Source organism: Lethenteron reissneri, chromosome 57, assembly GCF_015708825.2.
Source record: "Lethenteron reissneri isolate LAM-NWPU_2019-01 chromosome 57, ASM1570882v1, whole genome shotgun sequence".
Taxonomy (NCBI): domain Eukaryota; kingdom Metazoa; phylum Chordata; class Hyperoartia; order Petromyzontiformes; family Petromyzontidae; genus Lethenteron; species Lethenteron reissneri.
The window spans coordinates 2,740,153-2,750,930 of NC_083835.1; the positions used below are offsets into that span (position 1 = coordinate 2,740,153).

Sequence of the window (10,778 nt, forward strand, 5' to 3'; positions counted from 1 at the left end):
ACCATGGGCAGCCAATTTTTTGTATCCCTCTGCTCGACAAAGGCCTCCCCACGTTGTGCAGGACGCAGGGGGTTGCTTAGGCGTACTTCACCACGCTGGTCAGTACAGGTTGGTGGAGGGGAGCGTATAGCAGGTTGTGACGGGGGGGGGGGGCAGTCCTAGTACAGTCCAACAGTTGATTTGGCTGAGCTGCCCTCCGCTGCCCGCACCATATTTCCCGCTTGAGAAGCATTATCCAGGCTCAACCCTGCTGAGATTCAGAGATGGGGCGTATTCCGCGTGATTTGCCCGTAGGCGGTAACATCATCGTAGACAAACAGGGGGTGGTAACGTTCGAGCCAGAAGGAGGGGGAGCTCTTTGTAATGGGATAAAACGTGTTGTTCACTGATTTTCAGAAGGGGTGCCACTTTTGCCGATAAGGCATCATCAGTGTGAGGGCCGCCACACACATAAAACCATTGGGGGTTTGACAGCAGAAGGATGATGATGGGGGGTGTTTTCACCATTTGTGTATTGTCGGGGGCCGCACGTCACGGACCTCGCTAAAGGCCACCAGTGGACTGCCAGTGACCCACGGGCCTTGCAATGAAGAACACTGATTTACGGTTAGACGGGGAACTGTCATGTTGCTTGCGAGACCCCATGGGAGCCGTTCGGCTCCAGTGTGCCGGAGCCGAGCCGTTGCGTCGCGGCTAGACACGGGGTGCGGCCTGTTGGGGTGAGACGGGAGTGTGGTTGGCCGCGTGGCTTGCAGGCTGGACGGGCTGCCCTCTCCGCTGGACATCGAGGTGGACGGCGCCACGTTGGCGTTGGCGGTGGTCGACGCGGCCCCTCGCTCCGGCGGCGGCGGCCGCTCCCGCAACGCGACGCCCTTCTCCTTCCTTGGCGACGAGGAGGAGGAGGACGAGGAGGAGGAGGACGAGGAGGAGGATAGTGAAGAAGACAGCGACGAGGACGATGACTCGGACTAACCGGGTGCGCGGTTGTCACGTCTCCCGCACCGCCGCCAGTGCGGAGACGCGGAGATCACGCGGCGCGGGCGGTGCCATCCAGGCCGAGGTCACATTCACACAAACACCCCCCCTTCCTTCCTCCCCCTCCTCTCGTTGCCCGCGTTCAACTGGGGCCACGGCGAGGACCAGGTCTTTTAAGTATATCCGACCTGACCTGGGCACAGCTAAACCTGACGTGCAAGGAGACTGTTCTTCGGGTTCAACGTACCGCACACGAGGCGTCGCCAGCCGACCGCGTTGATCGCGCACCGAGGTTGCTGTTGTTGTTGTTGCGCATCCAAGAAAGCGTGGCCCTTCATGAGGGAAACGAATCTCGGGTTTCTACATCGTGTGCGAGCTCCACCCCCTAAAGGCGTTGGTGGACCGATCGCACGAACCGCCCGTTTAATCGCCTCCGCCCGCGACGTCAGATTGACGTTCGAGCGACAGCAACGTAAGCTGGCGCCACCCTCGAGCCCCATCTCTCATGCACGTGGACCTGAAGCGAAGACAGCTGCAACTCGGCCACTTCCTGCGCTCCGGAAGATGACGTGCGTCGCCGTGCGTCGCCATGGAAATGTGCCGACGTGCCGCTCCCCCCCCCCCCCCCCCCCCCCCCTGTTGGCCCCAGTTCCCTACATCGGGCAAACGAGCTCTGGTGCTGGCCAGGGTCCTCTTAATTAAAACCTGCCGTGGGTTCCAAACAACCCCCTTTTTTTTTTAAAAGCCTGTTCGGATCCGAGCAAGTTTAAATCCGAGTTGTGATTCCTTGTGTTCCTGATACAACTCTCCCGTGCGGTGTGCAGGATTCACTTAGCAGTGCGAGTGCCGCTGCCTAGGGGCGGATTTCTTGCTGTGAACAAACGCTTTTGCTTGTAATTCCCCACGTTCTTTATTCATTTGCGGTCCAGGTTTTTTTTATCAGACTGTGCAGCCCATCGTAGCTCCTTAATTCAGGCCGGTGTTTTTTTTTTATAGGTCCAGAATTTAGCGCAGGCTACAACCCTCTTCTGTTCTTGCAGTTTCCTCTTTTTTTTTCGCAGCCACACTGATGAGCTGTTCAATCATACGTTCAACACAGATCCTCGCACATAACTCGGAGCAGATACGGTCAAGATGAACGCACAAGCGTAAACTCGGTTTCGGCAATGTCTCTGCTGCGTCAGGCGGGTCTTTTAACGCGTATATTTTTATATCCAGCAGTCGACTGCCATCGGTGTGTTCCTATCTACAGCCTCCGGTCCCTTCGGCAAACGTGCAGCTATGTGGCTGATAGGGTCAGTCCTCTTTGTACCTGTGAGTCCGACGCCAGCCGTTCATTGGCCTCTATTTAATAACCACTGAGATCGTTTTATGTTGCGTACGGAAGAGCAGGGTATTTATAGTTTACGCGGGGACGACGACGTTGCGAGTAGATTGCGCGCGGCGCGTCGCTGGTGCCCGTGCGGTGACGAGCGCTCGTTGGCGAGCGCTTGCGAACGGGCGCAGGTCGCCGTGTGGCACCAACGATGCGGGGATCACGTCGATGGTGCCACCCGGCGACCTGCTCTCGCTAACGAGCGGCGTGGCCGTCCCCTCGCTGCGCGTGCCACGCTCGCACGCCCGGTCTCTCTTTAACGCGAGTCCTGCTGCGAGCACGATCCCGAACCGTTGGCCAAGTCCAAGCCCTTTGCTCTCACCCTCGTCTCGGCCGTGCTGCGTTAGCTGCGCTAGCGACGCTGGTGGCTGGATACTCGTGAGGGCCGCGTGATCGTGCTGAGCCAGCACCGCTGGGAATCCTCGGCGTGAGTCCAGGCAGTCACTCCAGCTGCTCCCTGCTGGTGGGCCGATAGTCTCGGCCCAGGCACCGACGACTACAAAAAATATAAGCATCTCCTTTTACGAGTTCGTTCCTTCACGTTACCGATCGCCGATGGGGGGGGGGGGGGGGGGAACGCGCAGAGAGCCGCTCCTTGCAGCACGAAAGGGGCGCACCTGGCACGTGTTGCGTAAGGGCGTCCTCGTGAAACGACCGCACAAGTACGTTTGCGTGCCTCTTATCCGCAGTGAACTTGGGGGACCCGTTTGCAGATGAGCAAAATTGTGGATCTGAGGAGTCGTGGTGTAGTCTGAGAAAAGATTTCTCTTAACCGCGACGTTGTTGGAAAATATGCGGGGCGACGGGAATGATTCTGCGTGCGGGACAACGCGCGCCGCAGGTGTGGTGCCTGAGCATCGTGAACGTCGGGATGAGTTCTCCACTTGGGTGTGGTTTGTGAATCCAACTCCCTCGCCGTGTCGTGCAGGCCTCCTCTTCTTATCCAAGGAAGCCATGGAGAATGGAGGTGAATTTAAGAACTGGCAACACGTTTTCTTTCTGTTATCTTTTAACTCGAGGGTAGGCGAGGAGCGCCGACGCTGGGTGATTGGGAATAGTTGCAAGATCTGTTAGGCCCTGCGGATAATAGGATCGCAGATGAGAGGAGACTCGTTGTGAGTTGATGGTCTCGCACCGTTCTCCCGGGTCGTTCTGGCGCACCACGTGTGACCCACCCCGTGCTGACCGAAAGAGGAATACGTGAGGGATGTTCGTCGACTCATAATCGATTTTTGGGGCTGATCGCGCAAGTTCGAATGTGTCTTGAACCCTCCAACCGACGCAGCCAATATATAAGTTTGACACACAAACGATCAATTACGAATGATGTTGGTCACGAAAAGCGCTGTGTGTTAAATGTATCAACTTCTACGAGGTGGATGCTTTTTGCAATTCCGTCAACTGTGCATGGTCATGCCGGTTGTAAACTAGCACTGAAACGTCGTAGCCAATTGTTACATATGTGTGTGGATCGCTCTCCCAAACACCACATCGGTGTGCTGAAGCAGTCATAAAATTGGCACGTTTGTTCTTCACGTGACTACTTAATTGGCTGTGTTGGGTGGAGGATTTACGACACAATTTACTTCCACCATCTGACCCAAAAAAACCATCGTATGAATCATGATATTGGAAGCCTCCGTGTTAAAGGGGGGGATGTTGGTGATTTATGTCGTAAAAATATATATGTAAGAGTTTCATCCCAAAATTTATCCTAAAAACCAGCCATATTTGTAGGTCTGCGTGCATGCTTGATGCGTACCTCAGCCATGCAACAAACACTGTTCATCACTGCCGTCCGTTACGATTTTTACGATCGTTTGTGTTAAAGCTGCGCCTAATCAATGCCATCCTCTCCAAGACTGCGGGTTCTACCCCCACCCCCTGCCCGCCCGCCTCTCCAATAGGAGCCGCTGACAAGACGATTGGAACCTCTGCTCCTGTTTACCGAGAATACATCAAGCACTTTGATCCGCCGCTGTTACAAAAATACGGTGCACCGTGCGCGCCGCCATCTGACGTTTGCTGTGCAGGCGGTTTGTCTGCCGTCCTACGTGGCAGTTTCTGTTTTTGTGATCCCTTTGGGTTTTAAAGCGAAGCCGAATTGCTTTTCCAAGAGTCTCGGCAATGGAGGGCAGTTGCAGAATCACCGTGTGTGTTGTGAGCGCGTTTGGAGCTGTGTGGGGGAAAAAAAGGAGAGGCCAGATGAAGCGTTATATAGTAATCGGTATTCTAGTCAGAATATTTGTTTACCGGAGGAATCCGATGACCTGTAAAGATCTTTGTTTCGCAGATGTCCAGTAAACTTATGCTAATTAATAACTACAGTAGCATCAGTTGTTTTCCTGAGAGCCTCAATGAGTCTTTTCCTGAGTCTCACAAATCTGGCTGTCGCCTGATGAAGCTAGTTGCAATTACTGGCGAAACGTCATGCTCAGATTGTAAATGTTGTGGCTTGGCTCTCCCAACACACTGGTGTGCTGTACTTACTAATTTGCTGTGTCGGTTGGTGGCGGGTTTAACGACACATTTTTATATTTACGCGATTTAACCCCCAAAATAAACCTATTATGAATCTTCTTGGTTCTTTCGGTAAAGTCACGTAAAAGGGAAATAATAAAATAATAATAAAATATTAAAGAATTCTCACGACGTTTCGGCCACAACGCAAGCAGCCGTCAGGTGAAGAACAGGTCTGTCAGAAAGACAGCGTCTATTTTTATTTTATTATTTCCCTTCTACGTGACTTTACCGAAAGAACCAAGAAGATGAATCCCTGCAGTCACGAAAGCTTTAAATCGAAACTATTATGAATCAATGAGTCTTAAAAAATATATATCAGGCTGGTCCCGCTACTTTAGGATGTTTGGCCGGTTCCCATTAATGGCGGTTTTTGCTTCATTTGGAGGACAGCGGTGAAAGGCCCAGTACTGTCATATCCCCTCCTGGTGACACCTCGGCCATACGCCTACAACACCTGGCAAGCCCCGGTTCCGACAGGCTTAACCCCCACCCCCGGCTGTGCTTGTGAGAGTTAATAAGACCGAACCCTGCTCGATGTGCTGTTTGCGTCGCTGTGTTTTGGCCAAAGCTGTGATGTAGTGGCATCGTTAAGTGGGTCATTGTGTGAGCACCACATGATCCAGACATTCCCATCCATGAATGTCTCAAATTATGACGATAAGGCTTCAAACATCCACTCGGGCTTGTTGTACACGTTCATCTTTATCCGAGTTTCGTCCAATTATTGAATCTGATATCACTTTCTGTACGTGTGCACTAACAGTGGTCAACTGCCAAGGTGATTGATTACACTTGTAATCAACGGACGCTGTACACCGCGGTGGCGAGATGTTAACTACCTCGCCTGGTACGCAGGAGATCGTGGGTTCGATCCCGACCCTGACGCCTGCTGTACATTTGGAGTTTTCAAGTTCTCTCCGTGGCCGCGTGGATTTTTCTCCGTGTCCTCTGGTTTTTTTCCCCTCCACATTTAGAAACACGCCTTTCGAGTATTTGGCCGCTACACATTTCTACACGATAAGCCACTTAGTTGAGCTATCATTTGTGGCCAAATCGCTTGTAAAATAAAGCTAAATAGCTCAGTGGATAAAAAAAAGTTTAGTATATTGTCTCGTGTTGGTTGTCAGTCTGGACATTGTGTTTGTGTCCAGAGTCTGGCTCTTGGTACCGTTAAGAATATCCGATGCGATTCCTGCCTCAAACACACCCGTGTCATGGCGCAAAAGTTATCTTTGCCAAAGCAGTTTTCGTCTTCCGTCAAAAACCCGCGCCGTGACGCCGATGCCCCCCCCCCCTCCTCCTCCTCACACCCCCCCTCCTCATGGACCCCCCCCCCACTGCGTTGTGTGCAACACGGCCCATGTGCGCGGTGCTCGGCCATCGGCGTCGATCCAAGGGGGGGAGGGCAATGGGTGATCGATTGCCCCCCCACCGAGACCTGTGATGAGTGTCACTCGTGTGTAGGCTGCGCGTCGCGTTTAGTTAATCGACTAATTTAGATTCTCGTGCGCAGGACACAAACGCACGCTCGTGTGCCGTGTGCGTGTTAGCGAGCCGTCGTGTAGCGGTGAGCGCACTGCTCTTCGGAGCCGGCGACCCGAGTTCGATTCCCGCTCACGGCCAACATCGGTGACGATTATCTGAACCGGTCCTGGGCCCCTTGCCTAGGTCGACTCAGCCTAAAATGAGTACCTGGTGCGGTGTGTAAGCATTGCCATTGGGGGAGATGAAGGTAGCCGGACGTGGTGGTGGCCACCCACCCCCTCGTGTGCCGTGTCCCGGCCTTCACAGGTGCTCGCTCACAGCACTTGCCCCAACAGTCTGTTCAGGCTACATGGCTGGAGGAGGGGGCAGCGAAGGGGGGGTTTTTGTAGTCGACCCGTGGGTCTGAGAGTTGACGTCCTGGGATTTCTTTGGTGATTGCGTGCTAGTTTGTGGCAGAGGTCGCAAACGGGTTTTGATTCCTTACCCGTACCCGGCCGCACCAGGGTCTCAAACGGCTACCCGTGCCCGGCCGGGTACGAGTAGCCGGGTATCGGGTAGGGTACAGGTATCGGGTACCCGGTTGCGACCTCTGGTTTGTGGTGTGCTCCCTCGGGACTTGTGGAATGCACAGACACACGAGAGACAGAGAACCAGTACGAGCGCCTTTGGGTGGGTGAAACGAGACGCACAAGTAAATTGCAACAACGAAACCGTGCCCGAAGCATTCACCTCGTCATCGCTGTGGTGGTGGTGGGGGGGGCTACATCCTTTGCGTACCGAGTGTTGACCCTTGCCAGCCTTAATCCACCGAGCCGCCAGAGAGCCTCTCGAATGGCCCCATAATCTCAGTATCCACACGCACAAGACGTTGCTGGGGTTTCCCCCCCAACCCACCCTACCCCTTGCCATAAGAAAAAGTCGTCTAGCACTCGGGAAATGCGCGGCCCGTGCGTTTGCGCTCTGATCTTGGCGCCGCGTTATCTCCGAACAAGGGCAACCCACGGGAGGGCTCGAATCTTCTTTTGTGTCGGCGTGTTTTTACTCTTGTGTGGGATGCAATCGAATATCATCCCCCCCCCCCCCCCCCCGTGGGTGAATTCCGCGTGCGTGTGTTCTAAAGCGAGAGCTGCCAATGTTAATGTAGTCGATGGTATAATTGTGTTATACTCCACGCTGCGTTTGTGATTTGTGTTGCTTTTTATGATTTGAGAATTTTTAGTAATGTTACCCCATTGAAACGAATCGTAGCCACGCTGGTGGTTGTGGTTCACAATGTTCTGCTGACATAGAAGGCAGGCACATGGACGTGGTGTTGTTGTGCGCGCGCGCGCATATATGTGTCGCGCTTAGCGCGCTGCACAAGGAATGCGGCAACACCATTGGCGATTATCTGAACCGGTCCTGGGCTTCCCCTAGGTCTGCTTAGCCTCACATGAGTACCTGGTGCAGTGTGTTAGACCGCCACTAGGGAGACAAAGGCGGCCGGGCATGGTGCTGGCCTCTCACCCCGTCGTGTGCCATTCCGGTCTTCATAGGTGCTACTCGCTAACAGCACTTGCCCCAACAGTCTGTTAAGGCTACACGGGAGATCTTTGTCTTGTGATGCATATTTTCTATTTTACCGTGTCTGCCATGTTGCGGTTGTTGTATCTACAAGATTCTCGCTATTGCCAAGCCTCATGTTGGAAGTATTGTGCGATTCAATCGCGTCTTCCCCAGGACTAAGCCCTCCTCCGGCAGGCGCAGACGATTTGTTCGGTTGCACCCAAATTGGCTCCAAAACTCGCTCGTAGTCCACAATGCGCAAAGGCAACAGCAAACGACAAAAAACACTTTAATATCGGTGTCACGATGCATCGCTTCATCGACGTTGAATGTTCGATTCTTAACCTCGCGACACGTCTGTTCCTGTTTGCACGGTAAGAGTCAAATGTTCCGTGGGTTTTGAGCAGTGTTCTTCATTGGGGGAGCGGTGGTGTAGCGGTTCGTGCGCTGCGCTTCGAGCTCGACAACCCGACTTCGATTCTCGCTCACGGCCACCAAACACCATTGACGATTATATTGTCTGAACCGGTCCGGGCCTCCTCTAGGTCGACTCGCCTCAATGAATACCTGGTGTTTCAACCCAGCTAATATCCGTGCATAGCCTTGTTGGTGCCCCTTCAGACGCTGTCTTTCCGACAGACCTGTTATTCACCTGAGGACGGCTGCTTGCATTGTGGCCGAAACGTCGTGAGAATTATTTTATTATTTTTTATTATTTTATTTTTTTCCCTTTTACGTGACTTTACCGAAAGAACCCAGAAGAGTAAACCTTTGTTTGCCAGTCTTCCACACACCCCCCCTCCTCCTCCTCCCCATTGAAACGCAAACGTCATTACATGCCGCACGCACCTGATGATTGTTAAAACTCACCCCGCGTTGCCCCCCGTTACGCGCGGCAGTTGAGGGCGACTTTTGTTGATCTCTGGCTGCGTGCGGTTTAATTGGTGGCCGACTCCGTGGTTGTTGATTCTCACCCGCCAGCTCGCTCAAAGGGACGAGCTTCGGTGGGTGCAACGTCCCACCCCCCCCCCCAAAAAAACAAAAAGCCCTCCTCGAGAGGGGGGGGGTATGGAGGCTGGGGGATGTCACGGCCAGTGACTCGTAACGTCAGCAAAAGCCCCATTGTAAAAAGTCTGATAACAAAAAACAAATGTACAGGCTGGGATCTTGACGCGTGTTTATACGGTAGATTCCAAAGGACTATTAGCGTCTCGTTGCGCTTGCAACTGAAGATGCTGGAGTGAAACAGTCTGCATGATTTGTCGAGGAGGGTGAGGGAGTGAGGATTTCGGGTCAGAGGTAGATGACACGGGGGGCAACTTGTGAGCCTGGGGTTTGAGAGGTGTGGGGGAGTCGTCGACACACGGATGGCTCCTCGGCGGGAGTTGTTTGCCTGACCCTGGGTGCCAGGCAGACGAGAATTTGCCAAACACACAGCGAGCGGGAACTGTTTCGTTCGCTTTGAAATAAACCAAACATTATTTCTGGATCGTCTTCTTCTTGTTGTGCAGAAGGTGTTCATGGGGAACTGCGGGTGCGTTATGCAACCGTAGAGCCATTTCTTTTAATTCTGTATTTTATAAAAACTACAATATTTCAAGAGCCACAGCACGCGGTGACTACGAGGACTCGTTCACAAACAACGTCTCGCGAAGCGCCGCCAGTTCCCTTTTTATTAAAGAGCGTGGCTCGTTCGCTCCGAGGCCCGCAGGCTGTCGACCGCCCCGCGCCCCCAGAATCTCGGGGCCGGCGCGCGGTCCACGTGACGAGTCCGTGCGGCACGGAGGCGTCACGGGGACCCGCACAGCCCCCCGCGGCACCGGTAGGCTTCGATGTTCAGCCAATGTGGCGTCATGCCGACGACGCTTGAGAGGGAACTAAATGAGGGCGAGTGGGGGGGGGTTGTTTTTTTATATGCCTGCCCCCCCGTGCCCCGTGCCACGACTGATTTTTGTTTGAAAATTCGTGGAGGCAACGTTGAGAAACTCGCCCCCCCCCCCCCCCCGCCCCCCTTTCATGAGTAAAACGAGAGACCTTGCTGCAGAACGATAAGTGAACGGCGCAAGTGGAGCCAAGGGGAGTGAGTGCGCGTGTGGTGTGCGGTGATGCGAGCATGTTTTGTACCTGCCACATTGCAATATGTACGCAATTGAATACACTGACGACCAGGGTGGTGTGTGTGTGGCGTCAACAATAAACGTTTTCTAAACATTTATTTTGTGTTGCGGACAATTTTGTGATTTATTTACATGTTTATATTTGGAAGTCGAATTATGTCTGAGAACTTCATTATTCACACGGGGTCACCTCTACGCGCTCCGGCTCGGTTTGAAATTTAACTCCATCTGTCCTCTGGCAGGCGCTCAGACACTCGATTTGAATTCACGGTCAAACTGTCGGTGCCGCGTGTAAAGATGTTTGGTGAATCTCCTGGTCACTCGGAACAACTTTTGAGGGTCTGCAGAAACGAGCGGCTTTCACGCATAACAATCTGCGGGTGGCTTTTATGGGATCTAATTGTGCGCTCCGTTGCACCCGAGTCTCGCTCCTAAACTTGGTTCTTTCGGTAAAGTCACGTAGAAGGGAAATAATAAAATAAGAAAAATAAAACATAAAATTCTCACAACATATAATAAATTGTTTTTATTTGTATTATGTTTTATTTTATTTATTTATTTCCCTTCTACGTGACTTTACCGAAAGAACCAAGAAGATGAATCCCTGCAGTCACGAAAGCTTTAAATCGAAATTTACATTATATCATCCAACTTACGTGTTCATTAAAATTTTACAATTATTTACGATTGAGAAACGAAGGGGTGCAAGTCTGTAGTAAGTAAAGCTTTAAGAAGCACTGCTCTAGCATATCCGTACT

At 52.7% G+C, this 10,778-nt stretch overlaps 1 protein-coding gene across 6 annotated transcripts in view; it reads left to right on the top strand.

The window, feature by feature from the left end:
- The window catches only part of LOC133357345 (transcription factor Dp-1-like), a 40,412-nt gene extending 33,158 nt beyond the window's left edge, over positions 1–7,254 (top strand). For all 6 annotated transcript variants that reach the window (XM_061575245.1, XM_061575251.1, XM_061575247.1 and 3 more), the window contains exon 12: positions 756–7,254. In XM_061575245.1, the coding sequence (XP_061431229.1) occupies positions 756–972 (217 nt within the window). In that variant the 3' untranslated portion in view covers positions 973–7,254. The remainder of the gene's footprint in view (positions 1–755) is intronic.
- The last annotated feature ends 3,524 nt before the right edge of the window (positions 7,255–10,778 follow it).